Source organism: Pongo pygmaeus, chromosome 10 (genome assembly GCF_028885625.2).
Source record: "Pongo pygmaeus isolate AG05252 chromosome 10, NHGRI_mPonPyg2-v2.0_pri, whole genome shotgun sequence".
In the NCBI taxonomy this organism is placed as follows: Eukaryota; Metazoa; Chordata; class Mammalia; order Primates; family Hominidae; genus Pongo; species Pongo pygmaeus.
In genome coordinates this window covers 93,938,844-93,964,005 of record NC_072383.2, presented here as the reverse complement: position 1 = coordinate 93,964,005, position 25,162 = coordinate 93,938,844, and the positions used below count along the sequence as shown (strand labels likewise).

The following is a 25,162-nucleotide window of genomic DNA, read 5'->3' as shown; positions in this document are numbered from 1 at the left end:
ATAGCTCTAATGCTGAAAGAGCAGCTTTTTAATGTAACAGATGATCTAGGTACACAAGTCATAGGTTTCTCTTCCTAAGATAAAAACGTTCAACAAAATACAAACTAAACAGCATCCCAGAGGCAATAAAATCTCATTGTACTGAAACATATACAAATTAAGGCTACCTTGGTATATAAACAATTTAGAAATTATGATGGAACATTCCCATAAAATTATTTACATATAAGAATTCAATTTGTCAAAGAATCAGTAGTGGGCCTCGGTTCAAACAAATTAATATTACCATCGTTACATTCAACTTAATACACTTAGCCGCTATAAGGAAAGTAACTGTAACCTCACTTCCTGAAATACCACTAGTAATGTTAAGAATCCAAACCTGTCAAAGGGCAAGGTATTACAGCATTTGCCTCATGAATGAAAAAGTCCAATAATTTCAACTTAATTTTTCTAACTAGAACAAGATCCAAACATGGGAAGTTTTTTTTTTCTTCTTTGCTTTTGTGGCTTTAATGCCCTTTTGGTTTTCTGAGCAAGCTGAATACATTCGCTGATAAACACCACCACTGGACAAAGGATCTAAACATTGAGATTTTTACTAAATCAAGGTTTCGAGTTGGCACAATGTTCCTACTAAGTCAAGTTTCAATTAGCACATCTTTCCAATGTCAGGGGAAAAAAAGACAAGGACTACTATGTCCTATAAAGAATGGTGAAATATTCCTAAAGCTGTATATTTATGAAGAAAAGGTGATTGTCCCTTTTTATGCATGTGTAGATCTTGTTTTAGCCACTATGCCAGAAGAGTCTTAGTGTAGAGGTCTACATTTCAGATAAATGTCTCTGCATTTGCCTACATTAAGTTTAGCTATTTATCCTGTCCAGAATTATAACCACAGACATTGAGATGTAGCTCTCAGATCTGAAAATGTCTTTATTTTTTAGAAAATGGATTCCAGGAAGGTTAAAAAGCAACACCAGAGGGTATAGGTGCAGAACTGGATGTAGTCATTCAAAGCATTCAAGTAAGAATATGGCAATATAAATATCCAAAAAGTATCTCTTAGGTATTCAAAACAAAACGTATAAGTCATTCCTAACTAATTTGAACTTTATAGCATTTTCCTAGACAGGAAGGGGAAAAACAGTTAGCATTTAAAAGTCTTGAAAGCTTTTTCATTGGTTAATTACATTAGATGGTTTGCCTTTCTCCAAATTCCTTCTTTTTTAAACATGGATAAAAGTATTACATGGGTCCACTGTTAAAACAGACAACATGTTGCAAATTAATTCTGGTGTAATGTTTTCCAACAAAGCTTAGAAAATAAAGGTGTTGAGGTGGCTTTGGACTAAGTTTAATAGTCATCTCCTCTGCTGACAACTTCTTTACATGTTGGACGCAACAGGATGGTATGTTCAAATTGCGCTGTATATGATCCTTTAATGTCACATAATGGTGGATATGGATCTACAATGCCCAAGTCACACAGATTCTTCAGAGCCATCAAGTATTTACTTTCTCCCAAGCGATCCAGCCATCTGCGGCAGAAGGCAAGGGTGCCAAAGTTTTCATTGATGACATTTAACAAGTGTTTTGTTCTTGGAAGCCTAAGAGGAGAAAATCCAAAATTAATTGTTGGCAAAAGAGTTACGAACTCATTTCCCTCATTAAGAAAAGCCCAGACCTTAGCTGTCTTAGTAGTTGAAGTCCAAAAACTTTTATTGTTGCTCTTTCAACAATCAAAAGCCAGAATGTATAACAGCCCATACCTAATTATAGATGGCAGCTGAACAGGACACCAGCTGGAGGCCATCTTATCATGTTTATGTGTCTACGCGTGTGTGTGTGTGTGTGTGTAATTTTTATCTCAGTTAAAATGTTTAACAAGCTATTTTTTTTTCTTATTGTTGGGCTACAGAACTCTACATTCATGAATATACTATTTTGTATGTATGCCACATTTTTTAAAAATGCTGTTAACTCAGAAGAGATGCTAATTAGCCACATAAAATCAATTGTCTTGTCTCTCACCTTATTGGCACATGTCCAACGTCGAAATTTTTCATGTAATGTGAACATTCCATATCATCATGAACAACACCTTTTCCTGTACTACCAAAGGTTTCAATTGCATATACTTCTCCTTCCTGAAAAATAAATAAGGGTCAAGGGGAGAGAAAGAAGAAAAATTCAGAACGAATCACAATTACCATCTCTCTTTCTCGCTCTCTTTTTTTGAGACAGAGTCTCTCTCTGTTGCCAGGCTGGAGTGCAGTGGTGAGATCTTGGCTCACTGCAACCTCTGCTTCTCAGGTTCAAGCGATTCTCCTGCCTCAGCCTCCCGAGTAGGTGGGACTACAGGCAGGTGCCACCATGCCTGGCTAATTTTTGTATTTTTAGTAGAGACAAGGTTTCACCATGGTGGCCAGGCTCGTCTCAAACTCCTGACCTCACTCAGGTGACCTGCCTGCCTTGGTCTCTCAAAGTGCTGGGATTAACAGGCCTGAGCTACCGAGCCTGGCCTACAATTACCATCTCTTGAAGTCTCTACCTGATTAAGCAGCAACATGAAATAGCCCCTGGCAGTCCTTATCTAGCCTTGCCCTGCTTTATCTCCTTAGCACTTTTTGGTCTTTCTGCTTCCCCCTATGAATTTTGTTCACAGCTCTACCCCTACAGCCTACTATAAAGAGACTGGCACCTAGGAATGCTCAATAAATATTCATTAAATGTTGAATAAACAATCCTTTCACAGCCCCAATTTCCACAACTGATTTAGTGCTGACTATACACAATTTGCAAATTCAAATGGCCCAATTCCTAGCAGGGTGAATATGGATGATAAGCAGCTCATTCTGGTCAGTATAACCATATACTTAACTACCACGACCTTCTGCCTGGAAGAAAAACATGTCTTCCATGGAAGTAAAATGTTAGTGACACACATACCTCCATTCTTGTTGCCTCCCCTCCTTTCACAATCGGCACTGTTTTTCCAGCATGTATTCTATATTGCCCAATTGAATGTCCATTTAGATTACGGATTGGTTTCACTGTTATAAAAAATAGGGAAATAGAAGTTATTCAGGATCTCAAGAAGCAAAAACAGATCTCTTACATTTTGGTACAGAGTTCAAGCATTTATTCAAAAACCAGGTATGGCTTTACTAAATAACCTTACATTAAGGTAGTTAAATATAAACTGGAATCTAGTGGAATATAAAAAGTAGTTAGTTGCAGTGTTATTAACACTAGAAGTAGGCCAGGTGCAGTGGCTCATGCCTATAATCCCAGCACTCTGGGAGGCTGAGGCAAGCAGATCACCTGAGGTCAGGAGTTCGAGACCAGCCTGACAAACACGGCGAAACCCTGTCTCTACTACAAATACAAAAATTAGATGGGTGTGGTGGTGGGGGCCTGTAATTCCAGCTACTCAGGAGGCTGAGGAAGGAGAATCACTTGAACCCGGGAAGCGGAGGTTGCCGTGAGCCAAGATCACATCACTGCACTTCAGCCTGGGCGAAAGCGACTGTCTCAAAAAAAAAAAAAGGTGCTAGAAGTAAGGGAGGATGGAAGAAAGAAATACAGGATTAAGGGCACAAGGGAGGTCATCTAAGGAGGTACTGTTAACAACAAAGAAAATGCCATGTACACAAATTATTAGAAACATAAAAAATACATATTTGTACTGTTATGGACCAAAAGATAATGTGAAAGATACTGTTAATATGACAGTATTATAAAACTTTATATCAACATTTCAAATGTTCAAAAAGAAAATCTATGTGGCTGAGACACAATAATTAAGAAATAGAAATAAGAAAGAAGAAAGAAAATCTAAACATCCCACTGTCCTGACAGCAATGACAGAACAGACAAATTGTGGCATATTCACATGAGTGAATAACATTCAACAGTCAAAACAAAAAGCTAGGAATACATTTAACAACTGAAATAAAACTTCTAGCTTTTTTATTCCAGTTGTTTTAAAACTGACAAAATGAGCAGAAAAAGGCACAATTACATACATACTGTACAATTCCACATATATATAATAGTTCAAAATTAGGCAATAAAACTAGTTTAGGGATGCATAATTAGGTAGTAAAGACATAAAAGCAAATGAAAATCCTTTCATACTTGCAGTGCTGATAAGCTAAATATATTTTAAAATTCAGACATCATTACTATTTCTCTAAGACCTGGCAAACTGACCCCTCAAGCCAAGATGGTGGCCCACTAGAGGCAGGCTGCTGTAATTGGAAAGCAGTGTATTGCTGCTATGGTTTGAATGTATCCCCCAAAGGTCATGTATTGGGAATTTCATCCCCAGTGTGATGGTGTTGGGAGGTGGGACCTAACAGGAGGAGTTTGGGCCATGGAGGCACCACTCTCATCAATGAATTCATGCCATTGTCTCAGGAGTGGGTTCCATGTAAAGGACGAGTTTGACCACTTCTTGCTCTCTCTCTCAAACTTCTCACTGCCCTTCTGCCTAATGCCATGTGATGATGCAGCAAGAAGACCTTCACCAGATGCCAGTCCCTCAATCTTCCCAGCCTCCAACACTGTGAGAAATCAATTTCTGTTCTTTATAAATTACCTAGTCTCAGGTATTCTGCTGTAGCAGCACAAAACAGACTAAGAAAATGAGACTGAGCATCTTCTGGAATACTGGCAATATTCAATTTCTTGAGGAGTGAGGTTACGTAGCTTCTGCAATTGAGAAGCTGAGTTTTTATGCTTTGTGCATTTTGTGTTAATATTTCAAATTTTAAAAAAGGGCTAAAAACTTTAGCCCTTTGTGCAGTGACTCACGCCTGTAATCCCAACACTTCGGGAGGCCAAGGCAGGAGGATCACTTGAGGTCAGGAGTTCAAGACCAGTCTGGCCAACATAGTGAAACCCCATCTCTACTAAAAATACAAAAATTAGCTGGGCGTGGTGACACACACCTGTAGTCCCAGCTATTTGGGAGGCTGAGGCAGGAGAGTCACTTGAACCCGGGAGGCAGAGACTGCAGTGAAATGAGATCGCACCACTGTACTCCAGTCTGGGTGACAGAGTCTCAAAAGCAAAAACAAAAACAAAACAAAAAAAAAAGGTGGGGGGGAGGTCTTAAAAAAATTTAGCTCCATAACTCTAGAATCCTCAGTATGAGCTACCTTTCTTCTAGAGCAGAATTAAGTAGTCTGAAGCAATGAACAAGTATGTTACAAACTTAATGGGGTAGCAAGAAAAACAAATCAATTCACTCTTCACAACAACCTTCTTATATAAATGTGTCAAAGTTGTCAGACTCAAACAGAGCTAGGGAAAGCCATGAAGAGAGGGTTCTCATGCTTATATGCCTGATAATGAAAATGACTACGAAAACCATAACCTTGCACAAAGCCCACTGCAACCTTACACAAAAAAATACTTCTGCAAGGACATCTGCCCAACAACTGCCTGCCCAACCTCTTGTTATTAATCTTTGGAGCCAAGGATAATTATTTCAAAACAATTATGTCACCCTCATTTTCGTCTTCAAAAACCTCTGTCTTCCTTACCTCCCTGAATATGCACAAGTTTACTATGGCATTCCCACTGCAATGCTCTATTCCCAAACATCATTTTCTTTTAGAGAGCCTCTGTTTGTTATTTAGGTTGACAAGTAACAAGCTTATTTTAAAATTCAAACTTTGCATACTGACCCTTACAAGCCAATCAATTTTTTTAAAGAAAGTTTCTTAGCCATACCAACCTAATACATTAGTTACACAGAAAAAAGAGGGTACAGGGGAATTCATTTTTTACTTATGCAGGTTGTAACAGCACAGGCTAATTCTGGGACCAGTAATTTCTTAACAATCACTTTTTAATTCTATTGCCTCCTGATCAAAGGAGATTAAGGTACTCCTTTGATGGCCCAGTTGTGCTATGTGGTTTTTTGATTTGCTCCGGAAAGTTCAACCCGGAGTCCATTTCTTCATCTCCCTATTATCATGATTTTTCCACATCCTCTCTCCTTAAACTATTAAAAATGAATTGTTGCCTTAAACTAAGAATCCTGATCAATAAAATAACAGGGATCAAAAGAGGGGTACTGAAATAATGAAACCTAAAATGCTGCACTAGCTTAGTGGAAGAGGTAAAAGGGTAGATATTAAAAATCCCAATGTTGCAGGCTGGAATTATTATGCAGTGATAAAACTTTAAGTCAAACTGTCACCTACCATACCTTGAAAGGCAGACCACATACCAAACAAGTTGTAGAATTAGGAGAAAATGAAAGGAAAAAGAGAAGACATTGGTATATGTTGGCTAGTGTTGGAATTTACAAAAATTTCAGCAAATTCTCAAAAAAGAGAAATAACTAACTCTAGAGGTAGTCCCCCAAGCAGACTGCTACAGTGTGTACTCCAAGTTGACATAAGACTCATGAATTTGGAAATAATAGATTCTGTTCATTTGTAGCAGTGAACCTAGAAATCAGAAGGCCCATGTTCTAGTCCCATAAATTCCTCAAATTAACTTGGCATTTATGCTCTTAAATCTCAGCTTCCTTTGGGTTAAGAATCTTGCTTCTGGGGAGCTCATAAAGTGTTAATAGAAGCAGCAACTCCTAAAACTCGTTCTAAGCTATTTAAAGAACTGGACAAAACATTTTCCAAAGAAAAGCACACTGGAAATGAGATATTCTAAATTCTAGCCTTTAAAAATCTTTTGCTTTCCTTATGGTTTTGGCTAGGATACAAAGAAAAGTATGTTTACCCTTACTAAGGAACATAGTAAATTTAAACCATGTCTTAATGTAAAAATAAATTGTAAAAATTTCACATAACAGTAAGTAAAACCCAAAAGTAGAATATGTGAATCGGCTGGGTGTGGTGCCTCATGCCTGTAATCCCAGACTTTGGGAGGCCAAGGCAGGCAGATCACCTAAGGTTGGGAGTTCAAGACCAGCCTGACCAACATGGAGAAACACCGTATCTACTAAAAATAAAAATAAAAAAAATAAAAAAATAAAAATAAAAAAAATAGCTGGGCGTGGTGGCGCATGTAATCCCAGCTACTCGGGAGGCTGAGGCAGAAGAACTGCTTGAACCTGGGAGGCAGAGGTTGTGGTGAGCCAAGATCACGCACCATTGTACCCCAGCCTGGGCAACAAGAGCAAAACTCCCTCTCAAAAAAAAAAAAAGCATGAGAATCATGGAAGGATATCTAATGCTATGATTTTTATTCTCCTCCACATGTGCTTTCACACTGAGAGGAGCCACTAGGGAAAGGCTGAGTATGTAGAGAAAAGGGATAATAAGGTGGTATCTCAAAGGAGGTGGAGGATTAACACTGAAAAGAAGATCCTTAAAGCAGTGTTTCAGCTAACAATTTAAAAAAATTTAAAAAAAGAAAATACTGTATAGAAGACAGAATATTTCTTCCTTGAAGAACAGAAATAAAAACATAAGAATAGGAAGAAGGTGGGCAAATCCTGGCATTTGCCAATCCCGGCATCTTGCCACGTTCTTTATGCAACGTGGAAGGCTTGTTTGGCTATTTTTCTCATCAGCTAAGTAATTTCCTGAGATGCGAAGAGCGATTTGGAAGAGCCTGAAGCACTGTATTTGTGGCACTAATCCCAGAATTGGGGTGAGAAGGGGACAGAATGACAAATATTTGTTGGATACTTAATAAATTCCAGGCACTATCACATAATTTACATTTCTCAAAATAAACTAGATACCATTAACCCTATTACAGTCAAGAAACTTGGGTATTCAGGTTATAGATTTATCTAAGACTCCAAGTAAAAACTGCCTGAACCCCAAAGTGTGTTTTCTTCATTATCCCACACCTCCTACCTAAGTGTGAGTAACATCAAGAGTATTCTAGGCCGGGCATGGTGGCTCACGCCTGTAATCCCAGCACTTTAGGAGGCCAAGGTGGGCAGATCGTCTGATCTGGCCAACATGATGAAGCCCCGTCTCCACTAAAAAAAAAAATCCAAAAATTAGCCAGCATGGTGACACACGCCTGTAATCCCAACTACTCGGGAGGCTGAGCTTATAGTGATCCAAGACTGCACCACTGCTCTCCAGCCTGGGTGACAGAACGAGTAAGACTCTGTCTCAATCAATCAATCAATCAATCAATCAATCAATAAGTATTCTGCTTTGCACTTGTGTTCACAGGATTAGAGATCTTAAAGAGAATATCTGAAAATCAAATAATAAAGAAGTTAAAGATATAGATGAGAGAAGAATTAAAGCTGCGGACACAGGGTCTAGGCAGGAGGAAGGGAAATGAAACCTTGAAGAACAATGAAATGGAAGAACATCTTGATATCAAAAAACATATATAGGCTGGGCACAGTGACTCATGCCTGTAATCCCAGCACTGTGGGAAGCTGAGGCGAGCGGATCATAAGGTCAAGAGATCAAGACCATCCTGGCAAATATAGTGAAACCCCGTCTCTACTAAAAATACAAAAATAAATTAGCTGGGTGTAGTGGCGCATGCCTGTAATCCCAGCTACTTGAGAGGCTGAGGCAGAAGAATTGCTTGAACCCGGGAAGCGGAGGTTGTCGTGAACCAAGATCACGCCACTGCACTCTAGCCTGGGCGACAGAGCGAGATTCTGTCTCAAAAAAAAAAAAAAAAAAAAAAAAAAAAAAAAAAAAAAAAAAAGCATATATATTAGAAATAAAAAGAAACATTTTTTAAAAAATACAAAAATTAGCCAGTGTGTATCTGTAGTCCCAGCTACTCAGGAAGCTGAGAGCACTCCACCGAGTGCTTGAGCAAGGGGGTTGGACTGCGACCGTGCCACTGCACTCCAGCCTGGAGAACAGAGGAAGACTCTTTTTTATCTTTTTCCCCAGACGAAGTCTTACTCTGTCGCCCAGGCTGGAGTGCAATGGTGCAATCTTGACTCACTGCAACCTCTGCCTCCCGGCTTCAAGCGATTCTCCTGCCTCCCGAGTAGCTGAGATTACAGGTGTGTGCCATTACACCTGGCTATTTTTTTTTTTTGTATTTAGTAAAGACGGGGTTTTACCGTGTTGGCCAGGCTGGTCTCAAACTCCTGACCTCAGGTGACCCACCCACTTTGGCCTCCCAAAGTTTTGGGATTACAGGCCTAAGCCACCACGTCTGGCAGACTCTGTCTAAAAAAAGAGTTGGGCACGGTGGCTCATGTCTGTAATCCCAGCACTTCGGGAGGCCGAGGCAGGCGGATCACCTGAGGTCTGGAGTTCGAGAGCAGCCTGGCCAACATGGCAAAATCCCATCTCTACTAAAAATACAAAAAGCAGCCAACTATGGTGGCACACGTCTGTAATCCCAGCTACCCGGGAGGCTGAGGTAGGAGAATGGCTTGAATGGCTCGAACCTAGGAGGCGGAGGTCGCAGTGAGCCAAGATCGTGCCACTGCACTCCAGCCTGGGTGACAGAGCAAGACTCCATCTCAAAAAAAAAAAAAAAAAAAAAAAAAATCAGCTGGGTGTGGTGGTGGGCACCTGTAATCCCAGCTAATGAGGAGGCTGAGGCAGAATCGCTTGAACCCAGGAGGCAAAGGTTGCAGTGAGCCGAGATTGCACCACTGCACCCCAGCCTGAGCAACAGAGCGAGACTCTGTCTCAAAAAAAAAAAAAAAAAGTATAAGTCTGGTAATAAATTTCAGTATTTAGACATGAAAGAGGACTGTTATGTTGGTGGTAACTGTCTATATAGAAGGCACAGTCAGGTTCCAGAGGAAGAATCACTTCTGCTCTTGGTAGAAACACATAATGGGCAACAGGAAATGCAAAGAATGCTGAATGGTGTGAATTTACTAAGTAAGAGGCAAGAAAACAACATGAGAGTCTCCACTCAGAGTCTACAAAGAGAGACAGAATTCTGTTAAAGGAAATATAGAAAATATTCTATACGGAAGTTATTAGAGCAGGGTCATAGAGAATAATGAACACAGATGAGGGAGGAGGATGGTGGCTGGGGGATGGTCAGACAGACCTGGGAGCCAGAGGAGGACTGAACTGACGGAGATTAACGTACAGCACCAGAAAGCACAGGGGACTCTGGGAGTATATACTTGAGGTAGTCACTGGTAAAGACTAGAAGGCAAAGGGATTTGGGAATTAAAGTGATACAGAAGGAACTGGCCTCCAAATTCTGAATGTGATTCCAAAAAATCACAGGCTAGGAGCAGTGGCTCACACCTGTTATCCCTGCACTTTGGGAGGCTGAGGTGGGAGGATCGCTTGAGCTCAGTAGTTCAAAATCAGACTGAGCAACACAGTGAGACTTCGTCTCTACAAAAAAATTAAAAATCAGCCGGGCATGGTGGCCTACACCTGCAGTCCCAACTACCCGGGAGGGCTAAGGTGGGAGGATCGCTTAAGCCTGGGAGGTTGAAACTACAGTGAGCCATGGTTGCACCACTGCGCTCCAGCCTGGATGACGGACAGAGACCCTGTCTTTAAAAAACAAAACAAAAAACAACAACAACAACAAATCACAATGAGAAGCCATCAATGGCAAGAGACCTGGCTTCTCTCAGCCTTGATTTGACTAGTCACAGAAAACTGGCTGCACATTTTGGCTGCCCTAGGATATTTCCTCAGGTGTTTTCTTATCAGCTAACAGAGTGGCTTGGCAATAGTTTCCAGTTAGTTACAACACTACTCCTACCATGCTCTAAGCAGGTCATTTCCCGTCTTTTTTCCTTGAATTCCCAAGATAGAAACATGAAGTGGCTGACTCAAAGAAAGCACTCCACGACAGTTTGTAAAATCAATTTCAAAATAAGATATATTTTAAAAGAACATACCTTGATATGTCTTCCCATCTATTTCAACTTCATAGGACTCCATAACTTCTTGGATGGCCTCACCAACATCACACAGACGAACATCAATTCCAGCACACTAAAAAAAGAGTAACATATGCTTTATTATTAAAAGTGCAAAATTTTCATAGCAACTTAATTTTGTAACATTTAAAAACAAGGGACAATCAGAAAAACTGCTTTGTACATTGTAACTTCCTGTTTAAAATACTTTACAGAGGATTATGGGAGGATAGTGAAGTATTAAGCACCAGGAATCTGCCTCCCTAAATAGACAACAAGTGCACTGACAAAATCTGTCTAATGTAAGTACTTGGGAACTCTGGAGTCTACTGAAGCCTTGCAACTTCCAGGGGAATAATGGGATGGTCAAGTGTGGTTAATTTCCATCCATTTTAGCTCTCAGCACAGTAGCAGCACTGCTACATACCGTTCCATAAGCTCGTGGTTGGCTCGTGCTCCTGGAGCAACATGCACACAGCTTGGGGGTATCGGAATGGGCAAAACAGTCTATGTCCTAAACATCAGGGATCTGTGCTTTGATCCCTGGCTGCTGCTTCTGGTCACATAGGCGCAGATATAGAAGTGGCCACTGTTGTTGCATCTCCCCTCATAGTTGCAAACCTTAGCGCTTACACACCCCGTGGCTGAAGTGACTTTCAGCAGATTTAAATGGTGAGCACCCCTTTCCCCTCCACACCCTCACACTCAGCATGGCCTCCAGCCCATACTCATTTTTCTTGTTCTCCCCATTCGGGGCCCAGATATTAAAGACTAGGTCATTCAAAAACAACTGCATATATGAAAAAATTGTAAAAGTGAGCACACATGCCCAGGTAAAGACCTGAGAAAACCTGAAGTTTACACCTCAGGTGGATCCTTGGCAGAGATTGGCTACAAGAATCAAAAACAAAAAAACCAACACAAAAAATCTAAAAGAAATGCTGGGGAAGGGGGAATATCTGATTTTCAGAATTACCATATTACATTGAAATAGGCAGTGTTCAACATAAAGTCACAAGGCATACACGGAAATAAGAACACCCATCAAAGGAAAATAATAAATCGACAGAAACTATCCCTGAAAAAAAAACCTGATGGCAGATCTACTACTAGACAAAGCCTTCAAAACAACTCTTCTAAAGATGCTTAAAAAATTAAAGGAAGACACTGAGAGAGCCAAAAAAAAAAAAAAAAAAAAGGTATGAACAAAATGAAAATATCAAAAAAGAAATAGAAAACCTAAAAGAAAAAAAAATTTCTGGAGCTGAAAAGTACAGTAACTGAAATGAAAAATTCACAAGGAGAATTCAAAAGTATTTGAGCAGGTAAAAAAAAGAACGAGCAAACCTGAAGATAAGGACAAGGGAAATCACCAAGTCTAAGAATAAATAAGATTAAAGTGAACAGAACCTCAGGGACCTGTATATCAAGTAGACCAATATATGCATTACGGAAATTTTCAGAAGTAGAAAGGTAAACAATATTTGAAAAAGTAATGGCTGGAAACTCCCCAAATTTGATGAAATACAAGAATATAACATCCAAGAAGTTCAAAGAACTCCAAAAAAGATGAACTCAAAGAAACCCACACACACACACAAAAAAAGATAATCAAACTTTCTAAAGGACAAAGAAGGAAACCTGAAAGCAACAAGAAAGAAGTGATTCACTATATAAAACGGATGCTCAATTAGACTTCAAGCACATTTCAAACTAGAAACTTTGGAGGCTAGAAGACAGCAATGCAACATATTCAAAGTGCTAACTAAAAGAAAAAAAGCTGTCACCCATGAATCCTACCTGGGAAAACTGTCCTTCAAAAGTGAGAAAGAAATCAGGCTAGGCGTGGTGGCTCATGTCTGTAATCCCAGCACGCTGGAAGGCCAAGGTGGGAGGATCACTTGAACCCAGGAGTTCAAGACCAGCCTGGCCAACAAAGTGAGACCCTCATCTCTACAAAAAAGTTTTAAAAATTGGCAAGGTATTGTGGCACACGCCTATAGTCCCAGCTACTTGGAGAACTGAGGTGGGAGGATTTCCTGAGCCCAGGAAGTCAAGGATGCAGTGAGCCATGATCATACCACTGCGCTCCAGCGTGGGCAACAGAGCAAAACCCTGTTTCAATTTGAAAAAAAAAAAAAAAAAATCATATTAAAAAAAAAAAGTGAGGGAGAAATTAAGATTCCCAGATAAAAGCTGATGGAGTTCATTACTACTAGACAGGGACTGCAAGAAGTGCTCAAGAAATGCCCTGCAAAGGATACTACATAGTAACTTGAAGCCATATGAATTTTTTAAAAATCTCAATAAAGTAAAATAAATGGCCAACTGTAACAACTAGTATTATTCTAACAATAGTCTGCAAACACTATTTGTTTTCCACATGACTTAAGGAACTAATATATTTATTTATTTATTTATTTTTTTGAAACGGAGTCTTGCTCTGTCACCAGGCTGGAGTGCAGTGGCGCAATCTCGGCTGACTGCAACCTCCGTCTCCTGGGTTCAAAGCCATCCTCCTGCCTCAGCCTCCTGAGTAGCTGGGACTACAGGTGCATGTCACTAAGCCCAGCTGATTTTTGTACTTTTAGTAGAGATGGGGTTTCACCACATGGGCCAGAACGGTCTCAATCTCTTGACCTCGTGATCCACCCGCCTCAGCCTCCCAAGTGCTGGGATTACAGGCATGAGCCACCGCACCCAGCCAAAATTATTTTTATTCTAAAACCTAGTATTATTATTAACTTTGGTTTATAATTCCATATTCTATTTTTTACATAATTCAAGAGACTAATGCATTTAAAATAATTATTAGGCCAGACACAGTGGCTCATGCCTATAATCTCAACACTTTGGGAAGCCAAGGTGGCAGGATGGCTTGTGACCAGGAGTTCCAGACCAGCCTGGGCAAGATAGCAAGACCCTGTATCTACAAAAAATTTAAAATATTATTTTATTTTTTAAATTAGCTGGGTGTAGTGGTACACGCCTGTGGTCCCGGCTACTTGGGAGCTGAGGCAGGAGGTCTGCTTGAGCCCAGTAGGTCAAGGCTGCAGTGAACTGTGTTCATACCACTGTACTCCAGCCTGGGTAACAAGGGAGACCTGTCTCAAAAAAAAGTCCCGACAAAGGAAAACCTTGAACCTGATGGCTTCCACTGGTTAAGTCTACCAAACATTTAAAGAACTAATACCTCCTCAAACTTTTCTAAAAACCTCAGGAGAATACTTTCTAAGTCATTACATGAAACCAGCATTACTCTGATACCAAAGCCAGGCAAAGACACTGTAAGAAAACTATAGGCCAATATTCTAATGAACACTGATGCAAAATCCTTAACAAAATATTAGCAAACCAAGTTCAACTGCATATCAAAAAGAATACACACCATGACTTAGTGGGATTTATTCCAAAGATGGTTCAACTAAGAAAAACAGATCAATCTAATACACATTAACAGAATGAAGAAAAATAACCATATAACTGTCTGAATTGATGCAGAAAAAGCATGACAAAATTCAACACCCTTTCATGATGAAAGGCTCAACAAATTAAGAACAGAAGTAAACCACCTCAATGTAATAAAAGCCACCTATGAAAAACCTACAGCTAACATCATACTTAATGGTCAAAGATGGAAAGCTTTCCTCTAAGATCACAAACAAGGCAAGGAAGGATATCCACTTTTGCCGTTTTTACTCAGCATAGGTCAGAACAATCAGGCAAGAAAAATAAAAAGGCATCTAAATTGGGATGGAAGTAAAACTATCTCTGTTCAGATTATATGATCTTACCTGGGGAAAACCCTAAAGATTCCACACAAAGGAAGTGTCAGAATAAATTAATTCAACCAAGTACAGGATACAAAGTCAAAACATAAAAATCACTTGTATTTCTACATATTAACAATGAACAATCTGAAAAGGAAATTACAAAAACAATTCCATTAACAATAACTAAAAACAAAAACAAAAACAAAAAACCTTAGGAATTAACCCCAAGAAGGTGAAACACATTAAAACACATGTACAATGAAGACTATAAAATGTTGCTGAAATAAATTAAAGACATAAATGGAAACACATCTGATATGGTTTGACTCTGTGTCCCCACCCAAATCTCCTCTCGAATTGTAATCCCCATGTGCTGAGAGAGGGAGGTGATAGGATCATGGGGGTGGTTCCCCCATGTTGTTCTCATGATAGGAAGTTCTCATGAGACCTGATAGTTTTATAAGCGTCTGGCATTTCCCCTGCTTGCAGTTCTCTCTCCTGCTGCCATGTGAAGAAGGTCTTTGCTCTCCCTTTGCCTTCTGCCTTGATTCTAAGTTTCCTAAGGCCTCCCCAGTCATGTGGAACTGTGGATAATTAAACTTCTTTCCGTTACGAATTACCCAGTCTCAGGTATTTCTTTATAGCAGTGTGAAAATGGACTAACACGACATTTCACGTCTATGAATTAGAAGACTTAATATCGTTAAAATGTCAATACCATCTGAAGCCATCTACACATTCAACACAATCCCTATCAAAATCCATTTGGTGGTTTTTGCAGAAAAAAAAAATCCTAAATTCATATGGAATCCCAAGACATCCTAGATAGACAAACAATTCTGAAAAAGAACAAAGATGGAGAATTTACACTTCTCAATTTCAAAACTTACAACAAAGCTACAGTAATCAAAACAGTGTGGATATCAGACACAGTAGTTCATGCCTGTAATCCCAGCACTCTGGGAGGCTGAGGCAGGAGGACTGCTTGAGGCCAGGAGTTCAAGACCAACCTGAGCAACACAGTGAGACTTGTCTCTATAAAAAACAAATAAAATTGATGGGTATGGCAGCATGAGCCTGTAGTTCCAACTACTTATGAGGATGAAGTAGAAGAACTGCTTAAGCCCAGGAGGTACAGGTTGCAGCGAGCCAAGATCATACCACTGCACTCCAGCTTGGGTGACGAGCAAGACCCTATCTCAAAACCAAAACCAAACTAAACCAAAAAAACCCAATGTGGTATTGGCATAAAGACAGACATATAAACCAATAAAATAAAATGAAGAGCCCAGAAATAAACCCTCACTTACAAAAAGAAATGACTTTTTTTTTTTTTTTGGACAAGGTCTTGCTTTGTTACCCAGGCTGGAATGCAGTGGTGTAATCTTGTCTCACTGAGGCCTCAACCTCCCCGGACTCACATGATCCTCCCACCAGAGCCTCCTGAGTAGCTGGGACCACAAGGGTGCACCATCACACCTGGCTAATTTGTTTAATTTTTGGTAGAGATGGGGTCTTGCTATCTTGCCCAGGCTAGACTTTAACTACTGAGCTCAAACGATCCTCCAACCTCGGCCTCCAAAAGGGCTGAGATTATAGGCATGAGGCACTGTGCCTGGCCCAGATGAGCTTTGACAAGGGTGTCAAGACCATTCAAAAGCAAAAGAACAGTCTTAACAAATGGTGCTGGGAAAACTGGACATTCACATGCAAAAGAATGAATGTGGACCCTTACTTAACACCATATAAAAAATTAACTCAAAATGGATCAAAGACCTAAGTTGAAGACCTGAAACTATAAATACCTTAAAAGGAAACAGAATAAAAGCTTCATAACATTAGATTTAACAATGATTTACTGGACATGACACCAAAGGCATAGGCAACAACAACAAAAAAATAGGCAAACTGGACTTCATGAAAACATTTTATGCTTCAAAACACAATATCCGGAGTAAAAAGGTAACCCACAAAATGAGAAAAAAGATTTTCAAATAATATATCTGAATCAGGATTAACATCCAGAATCTATACAGAATTCCTAAAACTCAACAACAAACGACTCAATTAAAAAACAGGCGAAGAGCTGGGCATGGTGGCTCATGCCTGTAATCCCAGCACTTTGGGAGGCCAAGGTGAGGGAGTAGCTTGAGCTCAGGAATTCAAGATCAGCCTGGGCAACACAGCAACACTCCCAATCTCCACTTTTTTTTTTTTTTTTTGAGATGGAGTCTTGCTCTGTCACCCAGGCTGGAGTGCAGTGGCGTGCTCTCGGCTCACTGCAAGCTCCGCCTCCCGGGTTCACGTCATTCTCCTGCCTCAGCCTCCTCAGTAGCTGGGACTACAGGTGTCCGCCACCACACCCAGCTCATTTTTTTTTTTTTTTTTGGTATTTTTAGTAGAGACGGGGTTTCACCATCTTAGCCAGGATGGTCTCCATCTCCTGACTTCGTGATCCACCTGCCTAGGCCTCCCAAAGTGCTGGGATTACAGGCGTGAGCCACCGCACCCAGCCTACATTTTTAATTAAAAAATAAATAAATAAAAACAGGCAAAAAACTTGAATCATTTCTCCAAAGATTAAAAACAAAAAACAAAAAACAAAAACCACCCAGAAAATAGTAAGTGTTGACAAGGAAATGGAAAAATTGGAGCCCTTCCTTGCGTACTGTTGGTGGGAATGAAAATGGTACAGCCACTGTGGAAAGCAGTAGAGAAGATACTCAAAAAGTTTAAAAAGATATAATTACCAGATGATTCCCAAATCCACTTCTGGGTATATACCCAAGAATTGAAAACAGACCTTGAAGAGATATATATACACCCATATTCATAGCAGCAATATTCACAATAGCTAAAACACGGGAGCAATCCAAGTGTCTATCAGTGGATGAATGGATAAGCAAAAATGTGGTATATACACACAATAGATTATTTAGCCTTAAGGAAGTAAATTCTGACATATGCTACAACATAGGTGAACCTTGAGTACACTGTGCTAAGTGAAATAAACCAGTCACAAAACAACAAATACTATATGAGGTACTTACAGCAGTCAAAATCATATATAGTAGAATGGTGGTTGCCAGGGTAGGGAGAGAAGAGGAAATTGGGAGTTACTGTTTAATGAGTATAGAGTTTCAGTTTTACAACATGAAGAGTAAACAGATGAATGGTGATAATGGCTGCACAATATTATGAATGTACTTAATACCAATGAACAACATACTTAAAAATGGCCGGGCGCGGTGGCTCACGCCTGTAATCCCAGCACTTTGAGAGGCCAAGGCGGGAGGATCACTTGAGGTCAGGAGTTTGAGACCAGCCTGGCCAGCATGGTGAAACCCCATCTCTACTAGAAATACAAAAATTAGCCAGGAGTGGTTGTGCGTGCCTGTAATCCCAGCAACTCGGGAGGCTGAGGCAGGAGTATCACTTGAGACCAGGAGGCAGAAGTTGCAGTGAGTTGAGATCGTGCCACTGCACTCCAGTCTGGGCAACAGAGTAAGACTCCATCTCAAAAAAAAAAAAAAAAAAAAGAAAAAGTTAATATGGTAAATTTTATGTGATGTCTATTTTAACTGCATCTCCCTCCAAAAAAAAAAAAAAAAATTTGGGTGGGTGGGGAAAAGCTGGGCTGTACCAGATGTGGACAGAGAGGGATGAATCAGTTGAGCACAGAGGATTTTGGTGGCTATGAAAATACTCTGTATGATACTGTAATGGTAGATGCGTGTCATATATTTGTCAAACCCCTTAAAATGTATATTACTAAGAATGAACCCTAATGTAAACTACGAACTTTGAATAATTGTGATGTGGTCAATGCTGGTTCAAATGATTTTAACAAATATACCTACGTGCTGGGGATGCTGACAATGGAGGAAGTTGGGGAGGGGTGGGTATATGGGAAATCTCTGTATTTTCTGCTCAATTTTATTATGAACCTAAAATTGTTCTAAAAAAGAATCACAAAAAAACCATTGCCAACTGACGGGCAAAAATAGATCCAAACTCTGTTTCAATACATTTTAGCAAAGTTCAAGGGAAACAAACAAAAAACAACCTTTGGTACACAATCATACACTCACCTGCTTAAAACCATAAAGGAAATGGATCAATTTTATTCCTCTTAATTACCCAAAGACCTTAAACAGGCCTTAAAAGTGCTTAAATGCTGTTAAGTGTTTAAAAGACCTTAAAGTGCTCAAAATATTGGGAATGAAATGGTGCTTACGGTTCACATACCTTTATTCCAGTGTTAGTAGCATCTTTTACAGCTTTTAATAATGTATCATATTTGGGATTAAAAGTGACAGTAAAAGCACAGTCAATAATCCTACCTGAAAGAGAAAATTCCTCTTTTAATTTTATTTATCAGCTAGTCAATTTATCTACTTTACACATTTAATCTATTAATCTTTCTAGTTTAACAGAAAAATAGAATGAAGGCTCAAATGAAGGCTGCACTCCAAATACCCAAAGATCATTCATAATCAAAGAGACAAAATGTAGAAGTATATAAAGGATTCAGAATAGAAAGAATTACAGGGTTAGTATATATTACCCCAAGACAGCACCAGTTCAGTGCTCACCCTGGCAGTTATACAAATATACAAACAGAAACAAAACGAATACAAGAAAAGACTAGGGAAATGAGAAATAACAACGCAGGGCAGAGAAACTATACAGGGCTCTGAATATACTGTTACTTTTCCAAGGTAGTGAAACCTTAGGTAAGTATTTATTCTAAGCTTGCTTTCTCACTTGTAAGTAAGATAACGAGGTGCCTACCTAATCAGGTTTTGGAGAGAATTCAGAAAAGCAAACATGTATATTAAGGCTGATAAACTTAAATATTCTAAATAAATATTATTTGAATAAAAGAGGTATGAAACAATGACCTAAAGAAAGGTAGGATAATGTCTTTCATGCCTTGATACAAAGGGTAATAAACCTCAACTACCCAACAGTTTTCATTTTATTCCACTTAGTAGTATGCTTTCAAGTAAATCTCACAACTGCCTCTCTCTCCTATAAGTGCACTAAAATTTTTTTTTAAATCTGCCTCAACACACTTTTACTAATGAAGTGAGGAAGCAAGAACAAAATTTGGGAGTTCAGTATTTATCACTCCACTTAACAGAGACAAAAACTAGTTTTTCAGGAGGAGGCTGGGGTAGGAATTTTCTGCAAGAATTTACCACTTATATGTGTTCCAAAGTCTATTTTACAGATGTCATCATACTGTAATACTGTTGTGTCACCGGCATTGGGAGTATAATGGGCAGCACAATTATTGAGAGAACATCCAGTAGGAAATGCCAGGCCTGCATTTAATCCATTCTCTTTTATTAACTTGCGTGAACAGTCTTCCAACTTTTCACTAAAACAAAAAAGCAAAAGGGAACTTGTTTACTTTTACATTCTTACTTTTATATATTAATACCATATAGTTCATCAAGTCCAGAAAGTTTACTAAAAACCTTAAATACTTTCTGGGAATGATCTGAGCACTTTCTGAATATAAATAAATAACAGTTCTCTGATGCTATGAAAATAGCTTATCTTTAGAAGACAAGGAATTTGATTCTGCTAGAAAGTCAGAGAAAACACAATCCACTTTCAACTAAATTTACTAGAAAATAAGAGTCTAACTTAGACCAATTTAAATGCTGATCTTATTTGTTCATGTTGTATATTTTTTAAATTGTAGGAATCAGAGAATTACATGTTATACTAACCATTTATCAAAAGGAAAAACTAGAGAAATAATTACTTGAATTGGTTTTGTTACTGTATTATCATCATGTTCTGTATCTGGGCAATTGCTCCAATACTTTCTTATTTCTTAGTATGAATTGTTAGATAGCAAAATAACAGATTTCCAGATAGAAAATAACAATCAGTAACGACTACCTGTGCACAAAAAAGGGTGGCTGAGGTGCCAATGTGTACTCCTCTTCATGGTTTTCTCATAGTGACACTAAAATAATCTAGAAGACATTTCTACAACCTTTACTTAAAGATTTAGCAAAGTGGTAATGAAAGCCAAACATTATAATTGGAGAGTTAGTACTTATAAAACATTTTTTATCATGTTCTTACAAAAAAGTATTCCTTTTACCAGATTTCTATCATTGTCATTCCAGGCTTGATCCAGCTCATTACGTATTTTCTAACTTGTCGATGTGCTTCTGCAGCTTCTCGAAAATCATTCCAAATCTCTTCACTTGCCTGATCTAATGCTTTCTTTTCTTCACTTGTAGTTCTCCAAGCAGCTGTTCGCCTTTAGAGTGGGCATAGCATACTATTAGTCATAAAATAGCAGAACAAGCATAAAAGCTGACAACTATACTAAGTAATAAGACAGTTCAAATAAAAATACATTACATATTCAGTTTATGTCAACAAAGTTTCTGAAATACAAAAAGCCAAACACTTGCAACCAACCCAAATGAAATTAAAACCTTTTCAAGACTCTAAGGGAGGGAAAAAACCCTCATGTTGAGATTTCATTCATAGTCAGAGGAACTAATACCCTGACAACACAAAAAGATAATAAAAGAATCAGAAAAGTCTGAAGAGTCCTAGAATCAGAGTAAGTAGGAAAAAGTCATCCTTCCACTTGAGATCATATATACTTTAGAGACTTCAAAGGAGCACAACAACAATTTGCATTTAATTTTGCCAACAGGGTAACTACTAACCCAAGAAACTGACTTGGAAATCTGCATATACTTCCTCAAAACACATATTACATGCATGTGCTGGGTTTTTCTAATTGTATACATAAATATAAGAGGTATTCTTCCTTGAAAGACATGGCTCACATTTGAAAACTGCCAGTGCTAATGAATTTCTTTTTTAAGAGACAGGGTCTTACTCTGTTACCCAGGCAGATGCAGCGATGTGTTCATAGCTCACTACATCCTCAAACTCCTAGGTTCTTCCTGCCTCAGCTTCCCAAGCAGCTGGGAGTACACAGGTGCATACCACCACACCCAGCTAATTTTTAAAAACTTTTTCTTTAAAGAAATGGGATCTTGCTATGTTGTCCAGGCTGATCTCAAACTCCTGCCCTAAAATGATCCCCCTGCCTCAGCTTCCTGAGTGGCTGGGATTACAGGCATGAGCCACCCCATCTGACAGAATTTTTTATTCAGTATCTGGGAATGAGATCCACGACTCCCTGTAAGTAGGAAAAACATTAACTGCCTTAAAACGATATTTAAAAAAAAAAATCTAAACAATTTTCACACATTCTTATATACTGAATATACAGTTTGCAACTTAGTGACCACTGAATATAAATTACACAAGTGTAAAAGTGATACCTTCAATGAACTGCTATTTGCTTCCCCTGCTGTTTTATAAATAAAATTTTATTGCAACATGTGCCCACTAATTTATGTACTGTCTATAGCTATTTTCATGCTACAATGGCAAAGCTAAGTAACAGGCAAGGCCTAAAATATTTACTATATGCCCTTTGAAGAAAAAGTTCACTCAACTCTGCCCTAAACTACAGACCCTGGCCAAGGTGGGAGGATCACTTGAGGCTAGTAGTTCAAAACCAACCTGACTCTGTCTCTACCAAAAAAAATTAGCTGGGCGTTGGGCTTATCCCTGGGTTTATCCCTGTAATCCCAGCTACTCAGGAGTCTCAGGCAAGAGGAACACTTGAGCCCAGAAGTTCAAGGACACAGTGAGCTATGATTGCACCACTATACCTCAGCCTGGCCAACAGACCAAGACCCTGTCTCTTAAAACAGAAAATAAAAAAATAAAAATAAAGAAAAAAGAAACAGAATTAAAGAAATTCTTTTGCTCAAAGTCTCGAGTTCAAATTGAAAGTTATTAACAATAAGAGAAACCCAGCGTCAGGGTCTATAATTCCAGACCCCTCAAAAACTCCTTACAAGTGGACTAAAAATTTTTTTAAAATCTGCCTCAACACACCTTTACTAAGAATATTATTTTCCTACATTTGATCTTATTTTGTTCAGTCAATTAAACAAAAGTATGGCAATTAAAGCCAGGCACAGTGGCTTACTCCTATAATCCCAACAGTTTGGGAGGCCAAAGTGGGAGGATTGCTTGAGGACAACAGTTCAAGACAATCCAGGGTGACACAGTGAGACCCTGTCTCCACCAAAATATATACATACACACATATACATATATATACATATACATACACACACACACACACATACACATACATATACATATACATACACACACACACACACACACACACACATACACATACACATGACAGGCCAGGTGTAGTGGCTCATGCCTATAATCCCTGCCATTTGGTAGGCTGAGGCAGGAGGGCTGTTTGAGCCCAGAAGTTCAAGGTCAGCCTGGGCAACATAGCAAGACTCCATCTCTACAAAAAGAAAAAACAATTTTAGCCGGACAAGGTGGTACATGCCTGTAGTCCCAGCTACTTGGGAGATGGGGTAGGAGGATCACTTGAGCCCCAGAGGTCAAGGCTGAACTGAGCTAGGTCTCACCACTGCACTCCAGCCTGGGTGACAGAATGAGACCCTATCTCAAAAAATAGTAATGGCCGGGTGTGGTCGCTCACGCCTGTAATCCTAGCACTTTGGGGGGCCAAGGGGGACAGATTGCATGAGCTCAGGAGTTCGAGACCAGCCTGGGCAACATAGCAAAACCCTGTTTCTACTAAAAATACAAAAAGTTACCCAGGCATGACAGTGCACGCCTGTAGTCCCAGCTATTCGGGAGGCTCAGGCACGAGAACTGCTTGGGCCTGGGAGGCACAGGTTGCAGTGAGCCAAGACTGCACCACTGCACTCCAGCCTGGGAGACAGAATAAGGCCCTGTCTCAAAAACATAATAATAACAATTAAAATGTATGCATGTATCACATAAAGTCCTTCCTCTAAAAACTGGTACTTAAAGGGTAAGAAATAAAGCATATTTTAACTCTGCCTACAAGAAGGAACTATCATTGATTCCCAGTTGATAGAGAAAATTCTTCTTACAGAATAGTATCACCTAATAAATGTAGAAGGAATGAAAGAATTAAAAATCCACCATTTTGCAGTTCCCAATGAAATAACCCATAATAAAAGCAAGGATCATCAATGGATATTAAAAGAATTAAGTGAAAAGTTGTTAAGAAAAGGATATTCCTTTCTTCTCAAGTTTGTATAAACTAAATAGGAAGAAAAGGAAGGAAGATAGATATTCCAAATGATACCAAAGTAGCCCCACAGATTACTTGGAAACTGCAAAAAGCAAAAAGTACCTTTAAAGGAAAAAAAAAAAAAAGAGTTGGCTGTCACATTAATCAAGAGGTCAAACACAATAAAACTAACAGTAGGATAGCCTGAGATTACATCTAATGTAGCAGAATATGGTACAATGTGAAGGTCATAATCACTTATTTTATACCTCTGTCAAAAATGTTTAACCTAAATCTAATCTAAGCCCATTAACACCTAATTCCAGTTTACAGAAAACACAGAAATAGAGAAAAAAGTTTAACCCCCCACAAGGAAACAATCGGACAAATCCCAGAACATGAGACTTTCTACAACTGCCTGGTTTCTTCAAAGACATGGGGCACTGAAGAGAAAGAGAAAAAGGTGAGGCCTCTAACCATATGCAGTGAGAACCTCAAGTGGATCCTGGTTTTAGAAAGTAAACAAACATTACTATAACTATTAAAAATTAGTTTTAAAGCTACTTGGGAGGATAAGATGGGAGGATAATTTCAGCCCAGAAATTGTAAACCAGCCTGGACAATACAGCAACACCCCATCTCAAAAAATAAATAGATAAAGGCTTCAAGCTATGTGTGAGAAGAGTGTTCACAACAGTCATCTGGATACACGCAAAACAACTACCCACAACTTAATAATTACAAGAGGAAAAAATTAGTAACAATACACTTGAGAAACTGGCTAATACTTTAAACAAACGATAAAAATTAAACATCACCAATAAGGAGCAAATTGACATTGTATGTCTCTAGATGTAACACCCTGAAAAGGATACTGTATATACATTATCTAGTATTCCAGCCAAAAATGCAGTCTGATCTCAAATGGCTCAAAAAAAAAAAAAAAAAAAAAAAAATACTATGCCGGGTGTGGTGGCACACGCCTGTAATCCCAACAGTTTGGGAGGCCAATGCAGGAGGACTGCTTGAGCCCAGAAGTTCCAGGCTACAGTGGGCTATGATCACACCACTGTATTCCAGCCTGGCTGACAGAGTGAGACCTTGTCTCAAAACAAAACAAAAAGAAAAGAGAAAAAACTATATATGTACAGACTCACCAATTTAACATTTTTCACATTTGCCTTATATCTGTCTTCCAAGGAGAAAATGGAACGTTATTTGTATATGACAATATGCATACTTGTTATATTTCACTGATAGAGAAGAATAAAACAAATGTGGCAAAACAAAGGAAATCTAGGGGAAAGGTATGTGGGAATTCTTTGTACTATGCTTGTAGCTTTTCTGGAAGTATAAAATCATTTCAAAATAAGAAGTTTTTTGGGGTTTTT

The 25,162-nt window shown here is 39.0% G+C and overlaps 1 protein-coding gene across 2 annotated transcripts in view; it reads right to left on the bottom strand.

Annotated features, from left to right (window-relative positions):
- Positions 1 to 919: 919 nt before the first annotated feature.
- The window catches only part of METAP2 (methionyl aminopeptidase 2), a 40,189-nt gene continuing 15,946 nt past the window's right edge, over positions 920 to 25,162 (bottom strand). For both annotated transcript variants that reach the window (XM_054441949.2, XM_054441951.2), the window contains exons 5-11: positions 20,736 to 20,897; positions 19,813 to 19,994; positions 18,857 to 18,951; positions 10,815 to 10,911; positions 2,954 to 3,057; positions 2,036 to 2,151; positions 920 to 1,611 (exon numbers count right to left, since the gene is read on the bottom strand). In XM_054441949.2, the coding sequence (XP_054297924.1) occupies positions 1,359 to 1,611; positions 2,036 to 2,151; positions 2,954 to 3,057; positions 10,815 to 10,911; positions 18,857 to 18,951; positions 19,813 to 19,994; positions 20,736 to 20,897 (1,009 nt within the window). In that variant the 3' untranslated portion in view covers positions 920 to 1,358. The remainder of the gene's footprint in view (positions 1,612 to 2,035; positions 2,152 to 2,953; positions 3,058 to 10,814; positions 10,912 to 18,856; positions 18,952 to 19,812; positions 19,995 to 20,735; positions 20,898 to 25,162) is intronic.